The following is a 23885-nucleotide window of genomic DNA, read 5'->3' on the forward strand; positions in this document are numbered from 1 at the left end:
TAAGGGATGCTTAAGAACTTTTACCAGACCACCCCAATCCTCTCACCCTGTTTTGTGATTTCTGTCACCAGCTCCATGTTAGTATACATCAACTGCAAATGGAACTGAAGCAGAACATCACATGCTCTTCTATGTGATTAACTCCTGCTGAAACTAATCTGTGGTTTTCATAAAGACTGTAACACTTGACTTATCAAAGCCAATGAAAATGAAAGATATGATTTACTAAAGAAATTCAAGTTCCTAAATTACAAGCCATTATCAAGAAATACAACTTCCTTGATGAAGGCAAAGATACATACTTGTTGAACTGAAAACTACTCTACGCTTCCAGAAGTACTTCTGTTTAAAAGAGTTAAAGCACAAAACAAGAACAGCTTGCATATAATATCAGCAAGTGGGTAGCATTCAATTGTGCATAACTCCTTCCTCCATGACTGAGAGCTGAAGAATGGGATAGAAACCCAAGGACAGAATATTTTTCTGCTTCAAGAAGAGAGCACTTGTTTAGAACATAATAGCATCTATGTCTACCAACAGTGGTAGGAAAAATTATTGCAAATTTTAAGAGTACTTCTGAAGTTTTTTTTTTTTAAAAAAAAAGCTCAACATTTTTTTATGATGATAAAAGGTAAACACCAACCTCAGTGTAAATCCAAAGCACATAATGAAGTCAGATTTCACTGTCTACAAATTACTGATATAATAGTGCACTTGACAAGATTTGCATTTCTATGTCCTGCTTGGAAAGTATGAGAACAGCGGGGAGACAATTGAAATGAACATCTGTAATGACTTTGACAGATGTTGCCAGTATATTAGCCAGAGAAAACTGGGAAAAGTTCTTCTGCATTGATGTATCCAAAATTTTTTTTCAACTTCAGCTGCAAAACTTGCTCACTTTTCTTGATTTCATTAAATGCATCTAGACAGTGTCAGAACTGTAGGAGAGCCTGCATTTCTGTAATAATATAACTCAAGCTTGGACAGTTAGAGATGTGCCAAGATCCTCTAGCGGTTACCAATGTAGTTTTATACTTTCATTCTGATCAAATAATTTTAGCATATTATCTCTGAAGTGGAAGTATAACTTTTTCAAAAAAATGTAGCAACATTATGGGTCCAGGTGGATTTAGACTAGATATTAGGAAGTTCTTTACCACAAGGGTGAAACACTGGACCGGTTGCCCAGTGAGGTTGTGGATGGCCCCTTCCTGGAAGTATTGAGCAACCTTGTCTCGAGGGAGGTGTCCCTGCCTACAGCAGTGGGGTTGGAACTAGATCATCTTAAAGGTCCTTTCCAACCAAAAACCATTCTATGATTCTATGCAAAATGGACACAGATCAAGGTCAACAGCAATGCAGTTGCTACACCTTTACGTCTTAATTTATATCTGTTTATGAATGCCACTCTATTATGAAGCATTGCTAAACATTCAATATGTATAAATTACTAACTGCATATTTGCCTGAGGAGACTTTAGAAAAAACAAAAAACAAATAACAAATAACATGTCATAATGTGATGTAACTCAAAGTTTTGTTTTAAACTGTTTTGTTTTGCTTTTTTAAGACACCAACCAAGCTATAAATAGCTATCTTTCAAACTTACACATCTAAAGCTATCAGCCTCTACTGATGATACTGTAAGGCTGCACCAGCAATATTCAATGGCAATCATACTGTATTATTACAGTATAATACCAGTCATTGTAGTTGCTTTAGGTAACCAACTGTACAGGTTTTGGATTCTCCAGTGAAGGAAGCAAGCCTTCCTCATTACTTCTGACAGCAGCATGAGCACTTAACCTGCAATTCCCCAAAAAATCAAATTCATCTCATCTTGAGATGAACCAGATGTTATAGAGTAATCAGCAAAATAAGTGCCCATTGCTCAGATGGAATCAGACATAATAATTAAGCAGACACACTAGTGAGCTTTGTGATCAATTTTATATTACCCTTAGGATATATTTTAAATAATAAACAAATCCATTGAAGATATAAGGCAATTAGAGAAGCTCAAAGATCAAATCATTTCCAGTTGATCAATTCAGCCACAAATTTGAATGCCACCGTTGCTTCATCTTTCATTTTCTGTTACAACAAGATTCCAAGGCAACACTGCATTTAAACAATTTTAGACTCAGATTTAAATTGACCTGTAGTCAGCTATTTCAATTAATTACAAAGGAGTCTACACTGGGACAAAAAAGAAAGGAAAGACACAGTAGCACAATAACTTGAACTCAGCATATCTGTATTGAAAGATTTTATGAAAAATAAGCTTCAGGTTGTTTACTGGTCACTCAGTACTAACACAGAATAATAATAATAAAAAAAAGCCAGTTACCATATCTGATACAGACAATAACCAAGCATGAGTTACACAAATGCACAAGAAGTAACCAGACTAAGGATTTTATGTTCTGTAAATAAAAGTCACACATAGACTAAACTAAGCAAGTGATATGGCAAACCTCCCACAAAACAGAAGAAAATTTAATTTTGAAAGTTCTTTCAAAGGCAAGATCTATTCTCAGCTAGATGGTATATTTTGAGTCTGAATTTCACAACAGTGTGGAACACCAAATTTTGGAACACAAAAACACTTGGCATATTTTGCTATTGAAGAGAAACAGGGAGAGAAGGGGTGTAAGAGCAGCCCGTACTATCCTTTTAAAGACATCACTTAATCAAATCTTATAGCATACTACATATGATCATGTACATGGAGAAGGCTGGGGAGAGCAAGAACAGGAAACACAGCATAACCACCACGCCAAATGTCAACGCCACTGCATCTCCTAACTGCATATGCACATGCTCACAGACACGCACACACAGCAAACCTCCTTCTCATCTCCTAAGAAAGACACGGAGAATCCCACTCTTGGCTAGTAGCACTCAAAGAAACACACCCTCATAGATCCACAGTTTCAGGAAAACACAGGTTAAAATTAGTTCCACAGTTAAACTGGGAAAGACTTTAACTTAGTAACTGGAAACAGCTACTGAACAGTTACAGAAGCTGAAAACAACTGCCTCAAAAGATATGCAGGGAGCTTTTGGTAAAGCATTTGTCATACCGTTCCATTAAAACACAAGCAAGAAAATAGAAAACCAACTAACCCACAAACCAATATCAAACCAAAACCAAAAATGACCAAGAGGTAAAATCAGGCGTTTAGTACCATAAACTTATCTGTTAATTTATAACTGTTTCTTGTCTCTTCTAATTGAGAAGGGAAAACAAAGAGAACTCAAATTCAACTATGGCATCAACAAGTAGAGCTAGCATGTGGCCATCTCCAACAGATTAACAGATCAGTATAGGTATCATCACTCAAGACACAACCCTTTAAAAAGTTGTAACAATGATGATGTTTGGTGATTTATTTTTTTTTTCCTTTTTAAAGATAGTCTTAGGCAAACTGTACTACAGTTTGTGTCTAAAGGAAAAAAAAAAGTACTGGCAGGAAAGCAAAAATTAAGCAGTAAAGGAGTCTGTACAGATTCAATTAAATAAACTGCTAAGGCCAAACACAGTCATAACAAATGAGTTCTAGATTTCCCATCTGTGCTGCAACTCTATTCTTGAAAATCCTAGAGTAAACATCTTAACTCTGAATCAGTGTTATAAACTAAGTTGCAGTAAAAGGTCTGTTGGATTTGTAAGCATATCTTTTTTTTTAATAAACAAAATAAAGATCAAGTATCCCCAAAATCACTCTGCTCAGAAACCTGAGTCCTACATTCGTCTTACCAAAACACTGAACACAACATTCTGCATTAACTAAGAGATATCTTAATTGTAGACAAATAAGCCCAGTACCATGAAAATGACAAAAAGGAAGACAAAACAGACAAACAATACAACTTCTGATTATTACCTAATGTAGAAGTGGAAACATTAGCAGGATGTTGGTACTTACTGTGCCTGGCTCTCTGTCTGCTCCCGTTGTAACCAAGAAATGCACAGACATGCCCGTTCAGACACAGAGGCAAGAACAGAAATAAAAAAGGGGGGAAAAAAATTAGAACACAAGCCACGAACAGTTTTAAAATGGCTTTTATTTATATAAGTCATTGCACATTCCTAATACAGTGATTTCCTGAAAATTACAGTATTTTGTAAACATGATTTACAGTTTAACCATACACAAAGCCTAGTTTTATTTCATGACAGAATAAATTATTTTCTTTTCAAAAATTAGTCAAGTGCAATTTTGCCCAATATTTAAATGCATACTAGAATTTAAGCCTATCAAACTAAAGTAACAGATGCAATTACCTAAATATTTTCTTTGAACACATTCACTTCAAAATTTAAATTCTCATTCTCCCCTACCATCCCACCCACCCACTTAACATTACTTGCTTTGAAAAATTACCCATTTATGCAGTTTAACAGTTTTCCACAATATGGTGCAGGCCACTGGTGTTACACTAAACATTTACCAGGATGTCAAAATGCCCCGCAAACTACAGAGCACATGACACCTAGTGATCCCCATTTAAAATACTGAAAATTTCCAAGCTGAATTTTGCTTCACTGGTATATATGCAGATATTTTTAAGTTTGCCAGCAGTTTGTTGTCATTCTATAAAATTCAATTTCTTTAGAGATGCGCATAATTTGCAGCAATGCTCAAATCTGACAGTGTCCTAATCAGGTCTGCCATGCCTCTCACCTCTGTGGTGCTCTGCATCATGATGCTTCTTGTCATCTTTTATTGCCAAGTGAGATTGACCACCCAAAGCACTAGAAAGGGCAAGGAGGCCAGCACTGCTTCCAAGTGGAGGGATTCCTGAAGGCTGAAGTCCTGATGGATGTGGTGTTAGAGGCACTGGAGGTCCATGGCCATGGGAGAGATGTTGAGCCTGCAACTGCTGCTGCTGTTCCCAGTGGCACCATCATCCCCAGAAGAATAAAGCACAGCATATGATTTGGGAAGGAGAAGGGAGAATAGGTTTGGTTAGTTATTGAGAACCAACAGTAGATATTTATTATTATTTAATCTAGGTTCTCCTGTTTGTCCCAGCACACTAGACACTGCACTACATCATGCTGTCTGTGGATACTTCCGATCACATTCCACAAAGCAAAGAAGGCTAGCTGAATATCTATCTGTTCTAGAGTCTAAGAAAAACATTAAACTACCAGAAGTTGCTTTGTTTTGGACAGCCCCTTTTTGCCATAACATCACCAGTGACAAGGAGCACCAGCAGAATTTGCAGAAATCCAAAGAAGGCTTCACTACCTTTCCCTTTCTACAGAGAGGCATAGCACTGCTTTAGGGAAAAAAAAATCACTTGCAAAATCCAAGCCATGCCGTGCTCCCCAGATGTGAAAATGGGAACAACTTTATACTTCTTGGAGCTAGAGCTATATTTTTTTCTAGCTAAGCTTTTGAATTGTTAACAAACACTATGCTTTGAAATAATTTTTGAGCTTAAAATCCAGGTATTCCAAATAGTAGTAATAAGATAGTGGAACTTCTAAAAGCAAACATGGTATTAATGAATTAAAAGTCATTTTAAACTCAGATGGCAACATCAGTACAAAAGAGCGGACGTAAAACCCAGTAACTAAACTGGCAAAATGACTTTTAAGCAATTTTAGGAACAAATTCCCTAAAATTGAATATCTTACTATTTACTCAATGTGGGAAAGTTATTTTCTAATTGAAGTTGTTATGGTTCTACTAACATTTTCCAAGATCAGCAAACCATTTTATTTTGTCCAAATTGCTCAGCACAGATTCATTCAGAAAATTAGGTTTCAAAACCACCTATAGCTTAGTCACAGCTCCCCTTTAGTTTGCTACAGGAAAAGAGAAATTCTTCCTCTTTCTTGCTTTCTTGGGCCTGGGCACAGGAACAGAAGACAACAAATCTTTCTCCCTTAACCATACTCCACCATTCCTCTGCTGAAAGTAAACAGCATGAAAAAAAGCCAAAGAATATTACCCCACTCATGGGGTAATACAGACAAAACATGGGACAAAACAGATGTCAGAGAAGCAAATATCTGAACTGAACACTCAGCTAGGCATAAGAGCCTGATCAACTGAATGCCATCTATCCCTTTAAGAGCAGCTAACACTGTTTCAGTACTGCTGTGAGGTACTAAAACCTCACCTATAATAAAGGTAGAATAAAACGCACAGTACTTCACAAATTACTCCAAAATACCCAGCCCCAAATAATCTAAAATATATTCTTCCATAGCTTCTAAGACTCTATGAAAAACCATCAAGATAAAATCTGCGTAAGATCTAACAGTATAAAAATGCAATTACTATTCAGGTGAGTGTACTCTATGCCTTCATTTCTCCCATCACCCTCGCAAGACATGCCTTGAGTTATTTAAGAATGTCTGTAGATATAAACGCTGATATTGCAGAATTCTAGACTGAACTTGAAATGCTTTCACTTTTCTGCTGTCCCCATCTGCAAAGCAGCCATCATTTTCTTGTTTTTGATACGTCGTATAAACCCCAGAAAAATACCACAATCTCCTCAGGCTATACAACAAAGCCATGATTTTATGAATGTTTTGGCTTCTTGCACAAGAATTTCACAAATTCCTCTTCAAACACAGCATAAAAGGCTTAATTAGTCTTTACGGGAATACATATTCTCATCTCTATTCTCTCCAACCCTTAGATAACTTTTAAAGGCAAGAGATAAGACTCTTATTTATTTTAATGTTTTTAAGAACATACAAAATAACATTTTGAAGGAAGTATTTAGAGTTATTTTTATTTGAAACATTTACTACCTCCTACAAAATCAAGTAGTTACTGGTAGCAAAACTTAATTGCTTCTTCTTCAGAAGTATCCATAAAGAGCACAGAAAGTCTGACAGAAATGCAATCTAGTTGGTTTTGTTTGTTTGTTTGTTTTGTTTTTTTTTTCCATCCAGGAAAATGGAATCCAGGAAAAATCCAAGGAAAGAGTACTTATCCCCCCAGACTGTACCCGTAATTTCCAGCACAATTCCTCAAATCAGGGGACAACTTGATCTTTTGCAAGGCTTTGAAGCAGATCATCTTGAAGGAAATCACAAAGCATGTACAGAACAACAGGGGGATCAGGCCTAGCCATCATGGTTTCATGAATGGCAGCTCCTGTTTGACCAACCTGATCTCCTTATATGGAATCAAAGAATCACAGAATCACTCAGGTTGGAAAAGACTTTAAAGATCACTGAGTCCAACCATGACCTAACCTTACTATCTTAACTCTAACAACTCTCTGCTAAACCATGTCCCTAAGCACCACATCCAAATGGTTTTTAAACACATCCAGGGATGGTGACTACAAGTGACCTGCCTGGTGGATGATGGAAAGGCTGTCGATGTCATCTACCTAGAATTTAGCAAAGCCAAGGACACTGTCTCCCACAGTATTCTCCTGAAGAAACTGGCAGTACCTAGCTTGAACAGATACACTCTTTGCTGAGTAAAGAACTGGCCAGGTAGTCAGCGAGTGGTGGTGAATGGAGTCACATCCAGCTGGCAACCAGAGGTGTTCCCCAGAGGTCAGTAGTGAGGCCTGTCCTGTTCAATATCTTTATTGGTAATTTGGATGAGGGCATTGAGTGCAGCCTCAGTAAGTTTGCAGATGACATCAAGATGGGAGTAAGCACTGATCTGCCTAGGGGTAGGAAGGCCCTACAGAGTGATCCGGACAGGCTGGATAGCTGGGCTGAGGTCAGTGTGATGAAGTTCAACAAGACTAAGTTCCAGGTCCTGCACTCTGGCCACAACAACCCCAGGCAATGCTACAGGCTTGGGGCAGAGTGGCTGGAAGACTGTGTAGAGGAAATAGACCTGGGGGTATTGATAGACATTTGGCTGAACATGAGGCAGCAACGTGCCCAGGTGGCCAAGAAGGCTAATGGCATCCTGGCTTGTATCAGAAATAGTGTTGTCAGCAGGAGCAGGGACGTGATCATCCCTCTGTACTCAGTCTTGCTGAGGCTGCACCTTGAATACTGTGTTCAGTTTTGGGTCCCTAACTACAAGATAGGCATTGAGACCCTGGAGTGTGTGAAGGGCAAGAAAGTTGGTGAGGGGTATGGAGCACAGGCCTTATGAGGAACAGCTGAGGGAACTGGGATTATTTAGTCTGGAGAAGAGGAAGCTCAAGGGTGATCATATCCCTCTCTACAACTACCTGAAGGGAGGCTATTGTGAGCTGAGATGTTGTATTGAGGGACATGGTTTAGTGAGAAATATTGGTGGATATATTGGATGATAATACTGGATGATCTTGGAGGTCTTTTCCAACCTTGATGATTCTATGATTCTTTAAAAGAGATGGTACTTAATTCATTCACTTCATCTATGACCACCTAAACCATGTGGACATTTGCCCTTTGAGCCATGCAACAACATGCATCAGCAGTACTGTAATACATTCATAGTCTTGGTCTTGTCCTCAAGTGCACTACTATACTAGTTTACCTAGCTGTGGTGTGAAATTGGCTAATAACAGAAAGTGATTTCTCTCCCTCTAAACAGTTCTGTACAGAGAAATCACCTCCTTTCTCCAAGAGTGAGCTCAAATTAGCATCTTTTGCAGTGTGGGCATGAAAAAATCAGAACAGGTAAATGAGGTTAAATTATTTCCATTCTCGTCCCTGTGGCTTCAAGAAGATGCCCTTTTTTCTTACCTCTCTTGCCCAGTTTAATTAGCAAATAAGTAAATCCACATGAGTACAGGAAGCACTACTTGATGTTTTTAGAAACCAAACTGCTAAGGACCATGTTACCTGCAATTACCCCAGCTCTGCTTTGTAGCCTACTCACATCCAATGTATTTTGAAAACCCTAGAAATGAGGAACAGATTAATTTATTCTAATAAAGCCCTTGAAGCTGAAAATATGTGACAAAAATGGCAACAACTGCTTTCTCTGATAGGACTGCATATGTTAGCCAGGGAGTAATGCTCTATTTAATGTGTAGAGCAGAATATGAGAGCTCCAAGGGAAAAATGCATCTCTGTGCCACACAAAACCTTAGTGCTTTCCAAAATGGTTACTGAGGGCAGCAGTGGAAAACAGTCTGCAAAGATGTGGAAATGCACAACAACAATGAACAGACTGAAAATCTGATCATGGTCTTTAGTATCAATGGTGTAGTTTGGCTTTAATGTTTATTAACTGAGAGTCATTGAAGTTTAAGATTGATGTATAGGACTTATGTTTTATATCCTGTCTATTTGTAATAGGCTTCAAAGTTCCTCCTAACACACAGATAAAAATGACCCTTTCCAGAAGATCTTGCCCTGTTATTTTCTTATTTATACATCTTGAATTGTTAAGAATATATTGCATTCCTTCTAGGAGGGGGAAAAGGAAAATCTGCTGCACATAAAGAGAAAAGCTGAAGAGTGAGGAGATGGATAACAGCAGTGCTCACCAGATGTATTTAGTAACTAGACGTTTGCCACTGCAGATCCTAGAAACAACTGTGTTATGCATATAATGACTTTCCTGTCACTTCAAAGACACTAATGCCTACTCTGTCCCCTTTTAAGAGCTTAGTAGCAGTGAGATATAAAACTGAAGAACTTGGCAGCAGTACCATGGTCCACTAGGCATGTTCATTAGCACTTAATTAAAAACTAGACACCTGCCATAAGAAATGTGCTTAAAGAAGGATGAGTAACAGGTCTGTCTTACTACCAATTATTATCATTACTTGCAGAGCAAGGGCTGTGTCCAGTTTCAGAGGGATATGGCAAGCAGAGAAGAGGGCAATGATGCATACCTAAGCAACTGCACTGAGATAATTAGCCCGAGCACTGATTTTAAAAGCATCAATAGTTCAGTCAACGTTTTGTTGCAAAAACAGAAGTTCTTTGTATTTTCAGGAGGAGGAAAGAAATTGTGCATTCAGCTGTCTAGAATTAGATTTTATTGCCTCATTTTTTCCAAGTATCCCCCAAGCAGACTGTGAAGACCCTAAAATTAACATGTGAAAAACATAGCCCTTGCTTCTCCAAGCAAGCACCTCCTAGCAATCCTAAAAGTTCTTTACATCCAACATTCTAGTTCCAGCTATAATGAGGTCTTTAACCACAATTAATTTTTAATCTCTATTACAAGCTTCCACAGCAGTTAGTAAGCCTTTGTTCATGCACAGGAAATCTACGTCACAGTAACACACCTCTTTTTGGCTCCTTGTCTATTAAGTTTAACCATGACATCCCACAGCCCCCCTTATCTTAAAGTAGTACCATTGATGCCAGAAACTCTGGTGGCCTACTTTAAAAAGCTAGTTTTGAATTCCTGCTTCTGAAAATTTAGAGCATTCCTCTACTCTTAAAACAGAAATGTCTTCTATTCTTACACTGATATGTGATGCACTGTTCTGTATCTTTACAATAGCACCGAATTCAAAATTCAGATGTAAATGCAAACCAACAGTGGAAAAAGGCTATATATGGTCTGAAGTATAACAGATGACTTTTCTAGTGCCTTTCTGAACCATCACCTGAGAGTAGAGAGAAGTCCTTATCAGCACGAGTTCTGCAAAGACTATCAACAGAACCCTCAGACTCCCAGAGGCATTCTGAAAAAACACGTACTGAGCGTAAGAGTGATTCAGACATCTAAAATGCAAGGGGTGCTATTTCACATCAAGTTCTGTAGAACAGAATTAACAAGACTTTGTTAAAAATCAAGCAAGGAGAAAGGTACATAAGAAAAACTAAAAAAAAAAACAAACTAAAAAAAAACCTTAAAAAAAAAAAACCATTACTGCATTCATTTTCATTTCCATATTCTCTCTCTTCCCAAAGGAAGATCTTCAGGCTTTTCATTTGTCTGCTCAGGTAGAAGGAGATGAGAACCAGTATCAGATGTTTATGGCCAAAGAACATGAGTACCAATGCTAAAACACAGCTACAGCCAGCCAGCCAACCAAGCAACAACCTTTTCTCTCACTGTTCAAAAAAATTCCTATAAACAGTACTGTAATTGTAACCTTTCAAAAATGAAAACAACCTAAGATTATGCTCCTGCCACGTCCAGTTTTCTACATCACTTTGAAAAACAAACAAACAAAAAGAAAACAGAACACATCATTCACATTCACAACAGCCTAATCTACAAGAGTACTCTCATTTGACAGCCTAACCCATCAATTCATTACTTGCATTCAAATTTGTTATTGTTTTAGAAGAGCTAGCAGGTGAGAACATTTTGAATGATGACAAAACTTTGATTTAAGAATATACCCACATTATTGTCTACAAGAATAAAAAGACTCATACACAAGCATATTTAGACAATGCTATCCAACATGGGTTGCTTACTTATTGCTCTATTTTCTAACTTTACTTCAGTAATGGTGTTTTCTCTTCTCTGCTTTTGGATGCTTCTTTTTCTTTAATATTATCGACCAATAGACAAACTAATCACAAGATGTATTACCAGTTCCTTTAAGATCTTAGAGTCATTAAGGTTGAGAAGACCATTACGACTATCTAGGTCAGCTGTTGACCCAACACCACCATGCCCTCTAAAATCCATGTCCCTCAGTGGAACATCTACACTTCTCTTGAAAACCTTCAGGGACAGTGGACCCCACCACTTCCCCAGGTAGCCTGTTTCAATCCCTTACCACTCTGAGAAGAATTTTTACCTAATATCTAACCTGAACGTCTCCCAGTGTTTCCTTCTGACCTATGTGAATCCTAATCTTTAGTACCATAGCTATAATCTGCAAAACTCAACTCCAAGTTTTCCTCCTCTTGCAAGTGACACAAAACTGGAAGGAATGGCTGTTAAAACAGAGGGCCATGCTGTCATCCAGACAGAATCTGACAGGTTGGAGCAATGGGCTGACAGGAAACTCATGAAGGTCAACAAAAGGAAGTAAAAAGTCCTGCATCTGGCAGGACTAAGGAACACCCTCAGGCACACATACATGCTGGAAGCCGCACAGCTTGAAAGCAGCTCTGCATAAAAAGTCTCAGGGGTTCTGATAGACATCACATTGAACATATCCAGCAGCATGCTCTTGACATGGAGAAGGTTAACGATAACCCTGGCTGCACTATGCAAAGTATAATCAGCAGGTCCAGGGAGTTAACACTTGCCTTCTTCTCAGCACTGGTGATGATAAAATTGTAGTGCTGTATTCTGTTCTGGGCTCCCTTCACAGTGCAAGAGGAGTCTGGATCTACTGCAAAATGTCCAACAAAAGGTCATGAAGATGACAAAGATGACAAGCCTAGAGAACAGGCTCAGGAGGATCTCATCAAGATGTCTAAATATCCAAATGGATAGGCTCTTTTCACTGATGCACATTATCAGTACAAGATGCAGTGGAAACAAACTAGAACACAAGTACCACCTCCTGAACAGCAGGAACCACTTCAGTTATGGTGATGGAACACTGACACAGGTTGCCCAGAGGCTGGGGAGTGTCCTTCCTGGAGATCTCCAAAGTCCACCTGGACATTGGCCGGGTCACCCTGCTCTGGGTGCCCCTGCTTGAGCGGAGAGGTTGGACCAGAAGCACCTCCTAACCTCAGCCCCTCAACAATTCAGAGTTTCTCAGAGTTGAAGCGTTTTTTTTGTAAATAAACAAACAAACAAACAGAGAGTCAGCTGCTACTGTCATTACTTTATTTTCTCTTTCCTTTGAAACATCTGTGTTTATTTTGGTTCATTAGATTTCTTTACTTCCTCTTCTTCTAAAGGTTCAGATTTAATTTTGACAGATAGGAAGCTATGTTATACAAACTTGAAAGTGCCCACTACAGCATCTCTAGTCTGTGAGCCAAGAATGGAGTGTTTGTAGGTTTGCACAATTATTTGAAAACTATCTATTAGGTAAACAAGCCACAGTGACTAGGTAAGGGAAGAAAAGGTCCCCCCACAACAAAAAAAGCATCTTCAGCAAGCCTCTTCCATCTATACATAACATGAAATGTCATTTTGTTACAGAGATTTAAGTCCACAGAAGGACAGATTGGTAAAATTTATCCAATAACATATTTCAGACAAAATTTGTGTGACAGTGGCAGAACTATTTTAGGGCCAGACTGTTTGATGGGGAGGAAAAAAAAAAAATCCTTTTTCACACTTATTACAGAAAATGCCTAGATAATGTCTGAGTATTACCACTCATCTTCAACTCCATTCTAAAATCAAACATTTTACTCAGTATAGGATAGATATCAAAAAGCAAATATCAAAGTACAAAAGAAGATGAATAACTCAAGTTTCTTTCTTTGTTACTTTTTTTTTTTTATTACGGGAACTTGTTTTAAACTGTCAGACTTCTGAACAGAATACTCTCAGAAAATTAACACAGTTCTTAGTTCCACTTTTTCAAAAAGCTCAAAGTATACTAATAAATCTCAATTGCACATCTTACCAAGTTTTTTGAAACAGTACAGGGCTGTACAAATTGCCTCACACAAAACAGAAAATGCAAGATATAATGGCACAAAGGTTGCTTCACCATACACACTCCCCAAGCAGTCTTTTTTCCCCCCCCCTCACAAAGTAACTTCATCTAAGATAACCAAAGTAGGGCTGAGAAGTTGTATTTCACTGCTCTGCTGATAGAGCAACTTTAAGCACACTAATAAACTCAGACTTTCTGTCACCTTTATCTATATGTAAAAACCACAGAAAAGCAGACACAAAATATTTAGCATGTAAAAAGTACTCAAGTACTGTAAAAGAATATTAAGTATACGGTTTGGTGTTATTCCTGTTTTCCTTTCTTAAATCCTCCTATACCCCATGACCTGACTCCCTCTTCCTTCAGTGTTATACCCCTCCTTTTCAAGATTCATTTTCATTTCTCTGCTACAGGATCCTCCTTGAAAAATCTTAATCTCTTCTCCCCTTTGTTCTCAGGAAATTTTAAATAGGAAAAGCAAGATTGGTTTCAAATGATTCAGGAAGATTAAAAAAACCAACCAACCACGCTTCATGCACTGGTGCTCTAACTACAATTTTACACTGATGCATACCTGCTCCACTGTAAAATGTATTTCTTCTACAGATTTGTACTGCACAGCTTTGCCATGAAATACTGAACACAGTCAACTCTAGAGCCTGTTTCTTCTTCCCCTTGTACAGAGATCAAGATACATCCTTTAATCTCCCTAAAGTAAAGAAAGTTAACAAGCATAACTCCCCATACGCTTCCTCTGTAAGGTTAAAAGTTATTTTTGATCGGAAGAAAAAAAAAAAAAACTATTTGCAGTCATAAAGCTGCCATACCAACTTCTCTGAAACAATAATACATAACTGTTGACTAGCACTGTATTTCAAAAGAAAAACTATTCCATTTAAAAACTAAAACACACAAGAGAAGATAGATCCTCACTTGGGGCAAACAAACCATTTATGTACATAGCTTACCTCTAAAGAAATGGAAGAAGGGAACTGGGACAGAAAATCTCAGTAGGGACCGAAGTAGTTACACTGAAATGACTAACTTAGGTAGCGAAAGTCTAAATTCAGTTGTCCACTAAAATAACTGAAAGAGTCTTTGAGAGCTCCTTAAAACCATTAACAGGTATCAAATATATACTCCAGTAAATATTTTATAACACATTCTGCATTTCATGAAGAATTCAGTTTTTTTTTTTTTTTTTTTTTTTTAATAAGACAATGACATCTCATCAAAAGAAAGGCTTGGCTTACCATCAGTTCAAGTACTGTAATATTACCAACCTATCTACAAGTATACACAGAATATCTCTGTGAAATGACAAGATCCCCTTTTTTGATACAGTAGTTAGCTCCATAAGAACAAACAGCTTTTCAGTGCTCTACAATGTAATGCAAATAGAAAATACAAAAACAATTTAAAAGGCCAGCTTGTTAGCCATTTATTTGTTCCCACATCACTGTTATAGATCAGACACACAGACTGCAGAGGAGAAAGAAGTACTTTACCTTTTCCTTAGCTCTATGCTGAGCAACAACTTTAATATTTGCTGTGCTTTTCAGTCCCACTTTCAACAGCTAGGCTTTATGCCCTTCCTTCTAGCAATTTAGAGGACAAGTCCAAGCACCAGAATTAAAAAGATAAAGAGATATTACACTTCAGGGCTCTTCAAAAAGATCACTTTTGGAATGACAGATGTGGGTGGACCCACACAAATGGATTTGTTACCACACCCAGTGAACAGTCAGCTGTTTTTCTTCTAAAATCATCATCAATTAGCTATTTAAGAAAAATTCTGTGATAATTATAAATTGCATAATTTTTAACATCCCATTGACATAAAGAGAATAATTATATAGCCCTGCCAGAATGACTGGCACTTTCACAAGAACAAACCTGCACTAGCAGCCTAGCTATTCTGGGGAGCCGCTGTAGCTTGTTCCACGTTGGCAGGGCTCTGCAGTGAGGACACAGGATCCTGCCAGCAGATGGAATTCTTCCAGTTCAGCAGCATCTTCTCCCCAAGGTGCATTAGCACTCCACTGGTGCAGCTGCATACATACAAGGGCTTTTGAGAACAGAAGAGAGGATTTCCCTTCCCTCCTCCATGCTTTCACAAAGGAGGGAAGTAAGCAAGCCTAAAACTCCTCTCATAACAAGTACAGACCCATAGAAGCACTGTTAATGCTTCTATCAGTAGCTATACCAGCAAAATAGCAAGATAAAAAAAAAAAAAAAAGAAGCTCTTTTGCCACCTAGCATAGCCTTATATGTATAGGCATACACACACATTATTTTAAATATCTGTGTAGGCAATTATGTAATTTTAAATATATAGAAGTTCCTGTGTGTATTTATTATATGTAAACTTTTCCAGTGATAGCAATTCCTCTGAAAATGTTTATGAAGAGTCTGGATTAATAACAGATCGTGTCTCAAGCAGTTTATAATAAAAACTAGAAATAAGTCACAGAAGATCAAGTTCTAAAGACCTCTGCACTAGTAAGGACTCTTTTCACCTTTTGGGTCAAACAGCAAAACTGAAGTTAGTACTGGAGAAAAAAAGACAACAGAGCAATGGATGAATCAGAAGCTTTTACAAGGACTGTTCTGAAAATAATGCCTCTTATTTTCTTATGTTGGTTCATGACATCAGAGGTGGATGTTGGCAGCATGACAGTAGAGGCTGAACCTTCCCATCAATATTCCATTACATTTTGTTGTTATACAACAGATGGCAGCAGAGGGGCAGTCTGACAAAGTGGCATCTGATAACAAAGCATGTATGAAGCAAAGGTGCGTCACTGAATTCCTCCCTGGAGAATAAATGGCACCCACTGACATTCAGCGATACTTGCTGAACATTTATGGAGACTAAGCAGTGGATGTGAGCATAGTACGGTGATGAGTGGTACATTTCAGCAGTGGTGACAGTGACATGAAAGACAAGTTCCACATGGCCATGCACATTTACATGTACTTTTACAAGTACAGCATGCAGGCTCTTACTCATTACTGGCAAAAAGGCACAGCTAATGGTGGTGGCTATGTTGAAAAACAGTGTTTTGTAGCTGAGAATTTGCTCTGTCAAATACTGTTACTGTGCTCTTTACATCTCTTGTAGTTTCTACGGAAATAAATAGGAGGCATTATTTTCAGAGAGATCTACTAAAGGGCAGATGCCACAGGGTAGCATGGGCTAGAAGGACAGAGGCAGAGTATAAAAAAAAAAGTCTATGTGGAGGAAGAAGTCTTCAAATGACCTGTTAATTCTGAAGGAAAGCAACTAATTCAAAATTGCAGTCAAAAAAAAAAAAAAAAAAACCCACAGAAGATAACCTTGAAATCTCCACTTTCTGATCCAGGAAAGAACGGCTGTTTTCCTGAAACAAGTTATTTTCTTCTCACTGCTGTCAGGGTTAAGTGAGAGAAGACAGGCTTTTTTTTTTTTTTTTTTTTTTTTTTTTTAATCAAATACATATTCTTGTTAGGAAGACTCACATGCAAACCTGAAGTCTCTAGAATGAGGCTGTCAACACACACAGCTTCTGGTTTGAAGAAACTGCCAACACATTTTTTTCTGGGGGCAACCGTAAGTTCCCACTATTACTCACTTTCCAACCCCAAATTTATGTATTTGCATTTTTAGTTACCAGTAGCATGCCACTGCCATCCAAACACACTTCAAAAGCATGTTCCCACTGCCACGATGGCCAAAAACAACCAATTCAAGCACACACCAATTTGAAAATGGTTTTAACATTACTCAGTCTAATTTTTTTTACTACTGATACATAAGTACAACATAGCATTTGTTTTTCTTCCTGGTTCTTTTATTCTTCAGAAATTTAAATCTTGCTGAGGACAAAGACAGTAATCTGAGCAGAAATGTATTTTTTTGGTAAATTAAAATCCAAAGTTTGGTATAGTTATTTATATGACACATCATCTGTTTGTCCCAGATACTAGCAACTACAAACACATTTCAGAGACACCAAAGAATGAAAAGTTTCTTAGTCATAAGAAATGGCACCACATTCAATTTCATCTCACTTTCCCAATCCATGGGCAAGCTTCTTGGAAATTGCCTATACATCCCCCAGTAACTCCCTCCTACCAGTCACCTTAGAAAATATATTCAAGCACTATTTCTGCTAATCCTTGCTTTTGCTGTCCTAGTGTCACTAAGTGTTTTTTGAATTAAGAGCTACAGTTCACCAACAGCTTTAAAAACAGTACTGGACATTCTCAGGAAATTAACCATTACAGAAGACAGCAGCTCTGATAACTGAAAAAAAAATAGTAATGAATGGAGTTACCAGATAAAAGGAATCCTGAAAACACTTTAGCATTGTGATGACATACAGCATACCGCTGTAATAAGCTGTAACTTTGCCACGTTTTTAGTAGTTCCTTAAGTTATCCTAGCCATCCGTGCTAGTCTCCTTGTTCAAGAAGAAAAATCAAGCCCTCCCTTCTTCTCCAGCTAGTCCTCCTCAAGATTCCTATCTCTACTGTCTGCACCTCTCTTCCAAGAAAAGTATAGTGAGTTGGTGTTTTCCCATGCACTTCTAGTGTTTAACACTTAAGTGCTGAAGTTCTTGAAGATAGAGTACACATGTAGAGTTTCCTCTTCACACTGGCTCCACCTTTATCAGTCACTCAGTTTTATTTTGCCTGCAAAGTTCCACCAGAACAGAACTTTTCCCTTTTGACCTCACCTTATTACAATAGCATTCGCTTCTCCAGACTACATCCTTAGGTCTTTTTAGATCTGTATGCTTCATTCACTCATCGTTTCTTTCTTCAACTCCAAAGTAGTCCAACTTATAGTCCTATATCATTCAGTATGTAACCTCAAGATCTCATTTTATTTAATTTAAAGCAACTAGACAGTTTCCCCTCCCCTTGAGGCATAATGCAGATCACGGCTGAGGAGAATCTGAAGTAATGCTACAGCTGCTTAGCTCTTCCCTTGCACTAAGTTCTGCATTCATTTCTGCTCTAGTCTGTATTTCTATTTTATAATGAAACATACAGCCTAGTTATTTATAGGCTTTCTAAGGATTAACTACACACTCATAAGAATAAACCCTCAAGAGGTTAACCTCATCCTCTTAAGCTTCACACACTACAATCCCAGAGATAGCTGGCAACCACAGCCAAGAGAGAAAAAAATAATCCTGCATCTTGCTAATCCTTTAGCCAGTCACCACATGCAACAGTGGAAGGACCTCAAAGAGACCTATAACTCAGTCTCAGGAGTACTTTTAGTCCAGAAGGTACACGTTTCACAGAACTATTAGCAACCCACCTCAAAACTCAAAGACATGCCTGATGATATATTGAAACAGTGCATCTAAAATGCAATGCTAAAAAGTATTCCAGCTTTCTGCTTATATTTCTCATTTCAGATATTTGTATAATATTCTACTTTGAAATTTTTCTAGTTAATTTTTAAGTAGAGAAATCTAACACATTCGCATTGCTTACATCTCATCTAGGTAGACAGATCAATTATAACCACCCTTTACCATTCCCAGTAAGAACCCTCCCAGGCTATCATATCTGAGAAAAAAATCCCTTTGAATTAAAGCATGATTACCTAATTAACTCTTTCAAATTATGATCTGGATTCTCTCTTAACCCTTCTTGCAACTACAGCAGTTACAGGTGTACCATTAAGCCAAAGTGGTTTTTGTTGTTGTGGCACTATTTTTCTTCCCTCCCCCCCTCCCCTCCATTATTCAACTACCTCATAAACCTGCTACTTTTTTTCACTTTAAATACAACAAATATTAAACAGCATGATTAACAAAAAAGTATACAAGGTTTTTTGTTGTTTTAGTTTTGTTTGTCTTTAAGTTACACTGCTACTCAGCTAGTTGGAAAGTAAAGCCTTCAAGAGCATGCAGGAAAAGCATAAGGCCAAAGATATAACCATTTAGACCAAAATATTCCCACAAGTTCTAATCAACCCAGAGATTTAACACTCATAAGCCAATCAAGATCAACTGCATTACTCACATTTTTTTCTAATGTGTCAGTTTGTTGGTTGTTTCTTTTTTTTTTTTTTAAATATATCCTCAATATACACTGTCTCAAAAATTTGACTTCTGACTTCGCTAATTTCTTTTTGACTCAAATAGGATTCTATTTTTTCAATTGGAAAGAGAGTTATAAAATAAAGACGGCTTGAAAAAAAATAAATTAATTTTAAAAAAACATTTCCACTAATTAAAGGCTTTGTTATCTTCTAGAATTCAAACAAGGTCCAGCAGCAGCAAGAACTGTGTTTTGCAAGCTAACTGGGAAACTCCTGAATCACTTACTACCAGAAATCAATGGCCTTTTAAGACAGAAATAAAGAAGGAAAAAAGTTAAACACCAACAAAAATGCAACTTTTATCTAGTAAGGAGAAATTAATCAAATGGACACCAGCTACAGAAGTTCAGCATTCTTCCTATTCTCAAAATTGACTATACACAACTATACTCAGTAGTATAACCCCAGAGGGTACTCAATCTTCTTCTGTTACAAAATGCTGCAGCCTATTTGCATTCTGAAAGAAGTTCCATGATCTTTCATGCTCATAATAGACGTCTAAACCGTTAAATTACTATTTCTTTTCTCATCTTAAAAGACATTGCACTTTAACAGCATGGCCTTTCCATTGTTCTTTACACTAAGTCAGGTCCCTAAACAATACTGACAGCTGCTATCAGACCAGGCCATGCTTACTTCCAGTGCAGCTGCCTTGTGTAGGAACAGACAGGCTTCTGATGTCTCCTCCCCTCTGGGGAGAGGGCTTGACACACTGCATGCTCAGTGAGGGAGAGCAAAGGTCCACTGAATTGTCAACCCAATTTTATGCTATTTGGATTTTCCAGGATGCACACAGTCCCTTTCAAACAAAATCAAGCATATGTCAAGAGCATGAAACTTATTGTGCAGCACAAGATAATTACTGACCACATAAGCCTGTAAAAGATCATTGCGACACACATCTAATTTTAGTAAAATGCATAGGCATACATAGACATGGCCAAAGAAATTGTACCCAATGTGATTATTTCCTTACTCAGTTTTGGGCTGATATGGCATCACCCAGAAGTCTCTCAGAAGACACAGTGAAGTGTTTACTCTGATGAATCTTAGTCTATTTAAAGGTGAAAAAGCTGAGGCTTCTACTCCTGTTAATTGCATATGGTACTTGTCGATCCCTATTGCTTTAAAAAGAGTATTTCATGCAGACATAAAAAGAGGTGAATGACATCATCAAGGTATGAGATTTAGTTTGGCTAGGCAGCACTACCTTAAGTTCAGTAGAATTGTTTTTAAATATACTTTTAATGCATATTTCCATTTACTGCATATAATATTTTTTAAAAGTAGCTCATTAAAAAGAGCTTTCAATTCAATTTTCATTGTAAAGAATTCATTTCAAAAAAAAAGCAAGAAAGTACAGTTCTCTAATCTTTGCTAATCAAATATCATAGAAGTGCATGTGCTGTATGAATACCTGATTTGATCTTTGAAATAAAGTAATTCATTACACAAGCAAAGAACAGAGGAGATTGTGACAAATACAGATGTAATTGTGTGGGTTTTTAGAATGTGATTAGCAAATCAACTAAGTAACAGTCAAATTTGATATGAAGGGGAAAAAACAGCTCAGATTTGAAAGGTAGGGGTATGTTTATGCAAAGCTAATCTGTCAAGTGTAATAAAGCAGCTTGAATAAAATTTAAGCTGAAAATCCACTGAAGCTCCCCATTTCAGGGAGGAAAAGCTATTAAGAGGAAATGAAGGTCACCCTCCCAGTTTATTTCACCTAATTGACTGCCAATAGCTTACCACAGACAAACCAACTGCAGATCTGCAATTGAGAAACTGATGAAAGGAGAGTTTTCAAGCTGAGGCTCATTCTTTTAATCCTCCCTTGCTCTTATTTTTTTTTTTCCATCTCCAGTTGGGATGTAATTTTAAGCACAGATAGATTAACTGGTTCCATTGTCTGTAGACGTCACTGGACTATGGCACTGTTAATCCATACAGCAGCATGTCTAATTATCATTACAAAGTGTCTGAGGGAACCATAAAGACCAGCAGGGCATCTTCTCACAAGCAATTAACATAAATTGATAAATGAGTAATTTGAATCTGCTCAAGGCGCTCACACATGAATAAAATCAGAAAGGACGGCTTCTTGTTTCAGCTACTTCTTTCACTTAGTCTGGAAGGGCAGAAAACATGAGAAATATTCTAGACTTAGTGGGGGGGAAATGAACTCATGCAGGGGAAGGAATGTATGGTTCAGAAAGTTCATTAACACAAAACAAATGACCTGTGATTGACAACCAGTCACAAGCAAGTAGCATTAACTTATTTCAGCATATTTAGAAGCACAAACCTGGTGAAAGACTATTAGAGCCCTGTGTCAGTCAATTAATACTACTTCAAAAGCAAGTGAAGTTTCTTTTCAGTAGCTTGCTAATTTAAAATTTATGAAAGATTCAGAAGAAGGCAAAAGAAAGAGGAATGAATAATTATACAGGCTGTAAGGACTAAAAGAATGAGGCAAAGGTAACTACGTCAACTGAAATACAATACTTACAAATAAATAAGCAACTATCCTAATCACTGCACTTCTTGCAGTAAAAGTTGTTCCACATAGCATTCTAAGCAAACTATTAACTTTATCCCTGCTAAAAATCTATGCAAGAGAATCAAACATACTTGAGCAACACTGAGCATCAAAACAGCATTAGATGTCAAAACATTAGGCTTATTTTAAAAACAGTAAAGCAATAATATATGAAAGCAAGTTATACACACTGTAGGAGGTAGACCTGGAAGGCCACGTACCCCGATGATGGCATTCAGTTCAGCCATGGTCACTTGTTTGGCACGTTCTACGGCTTGAGCCACTTGCTGCTGATGCTATTAAAAGAAGAAAGGATATGAGGACGAATTTGTGCACCAAATAAAACCACAAACAAAAATATCTGAACAAGCAGTTTTCTCTGCAGAAGCTCAAGCTATTTGCAAGATGCACCTTATGCAGGTGCAAAGTGAACAGTACTCCATTTCTCATCCTTTCCATCAAAAGCAAATGACAGCCCTGAAGGTAGCCAATTCATCTCTCCCCCAGTGCCACTTCAAAATTAATTTTCTGAAAAATGAATAATCAGTTTCTATTAGAGTCTGCAGGACAATAATGCCAACTTCATAATAGAAGTAATTTCAACATTTATATATTGTGTCCACACAGCAAAACCTACAGAAATCTTAAACAGGAAGAATAAATGCTTCACTGAATCCTAACGTGAACTACAAATAGTCTTTGCAAACTGTAGAGTTTGAAAAGGTATACCCAAAATAACACCCTTGAACACATAGCAGCAGCTGACTACAGTATACTACAATCACAGTCATTCAGAACAGATGCAGGTCTGTAACCTTAAACAGCATTTTGCATTTGAGCCAACTACTCAGTTTTTACACTAAATTTTGATACAAATGATGTAGATGAGCATACTTATTTTCATTGGATGCACATTTGACAACTGAATATCAAATAAGTAATCACCACGATCAAAAATGAAAGCATTTTGTTGCATTGATTTTTTTTTATTAAAAAAAAACATACTTCCCCTCTCCTCTGGGAATGAAAAAGGCTGAGCCATTGTCAGTAGTTTGAACTCAGATTTGTTAAACCAAATTAGCAGGGGGTTTGCACACTTCAGCTATAACAGATGTTCCCTGCACTTGTGCATTGTGATAAAATTAACATCTTAAAACTAGCTAATTTGCAAACAGAAAAGCAACATAATTGCACTTTAACAGCTGAACAGTTTTACTTACTTCCTGAGACAAAAATGGGATGACTTGTGCACAAATTGTATTCAATCTCTTGGCGATTTCTGTCTATGGAGGAAAAGTAAGCATTTTGATTAAAATCATGTTTTCTGCTAGTTCCCACATATCAGCTACTGTACAGGATCGTATTAGGTTAACACTGTGGAATAAATAACAGAAATCCATGTCTTCATACCATTGCAAATACAAATAGTTAATATTTACGCCTAAATGAGGACAGAGATTTAGTTAGCTACTCTGGGACACCTGCTATGTCTAAAGCACCTAGTCTGTATACAAATTTAGGCACAAATCTGGTCCTTGTACATTAACAAGTAAAACATTTTTGAAAAACAGTAAGTCCACAATAAAGCCTTTTAAAACTAAGATTTATTGTTACTCAAATTATCAAGCAGCCTAACATGGAGCTGACAGGCATGCAAGAAGAATGTTTCTTTCATGATCAATTTTTTCTGCTAATTACAAGGCAATCAGAGTTTTGTTGACAGAAAGAAACTACAGGAATACAAAATACTAAAAGAGAAGCAATTGAGAATGGGTAAGAAAGATAGAGGTTTCTAAA

The 23885-nt window shown here is 37.4% G+C and overlaps 1 protein-coding gene across 5 annotated transcripts in view; it reads right to left on the reverse strand.

Annotated features, from left to right (window-relative positions):
• Nucleotides 1-23885, reverse strand: part of TLE1 (transducin like enhancer of split 1) — a 71602-nt gene that overhangs the window by 28917 nt on the left and 18800 nt on the right. For 2 of the 5 annotated variants that reach the window (XM_004949181.5, XM_015280364.3), the window contains 4 exons: nucleotides 23309-23371; nucleotides 22280-22384; nucleotides 4695-4899; nucleotides 3936-3952 (listed from right to left, as the gene is read on the reverse strand). In XM_004949181.5, coding sequence (XP_004949238.1) covers nucleotides 3936-3952; nucleotides 4695-4899; nucleotides 22280-22384; nucleotides 23309-23371 — 390 coding nt within the window. The remainder of the gene's footprint in view (nucleotides 1-3935; nucleotides 3953-4694; nucleotides 4900-22279; nucleotides 22385-23308; nucleotides 23372-23885) is intronic. The other 3 variants (XM_015280363.4, XM_003643035.6, XM_015280362.4) reach the window with 3 other exon arrangements.

This window comes from Gallus gallus, chromosome Z, assembly GCF_016699485.2.
Source record: "Gallus gallus isolate bGalGal1 chromosome Z, bGalGal1.mat.broiler.GRCg7b, whole genome shotgun sequence".
NCBI lineage: Eukaryota > Metazoa > Chordata > Aves > Galliformes > Phasianidae > Gallus > Gallus gallus.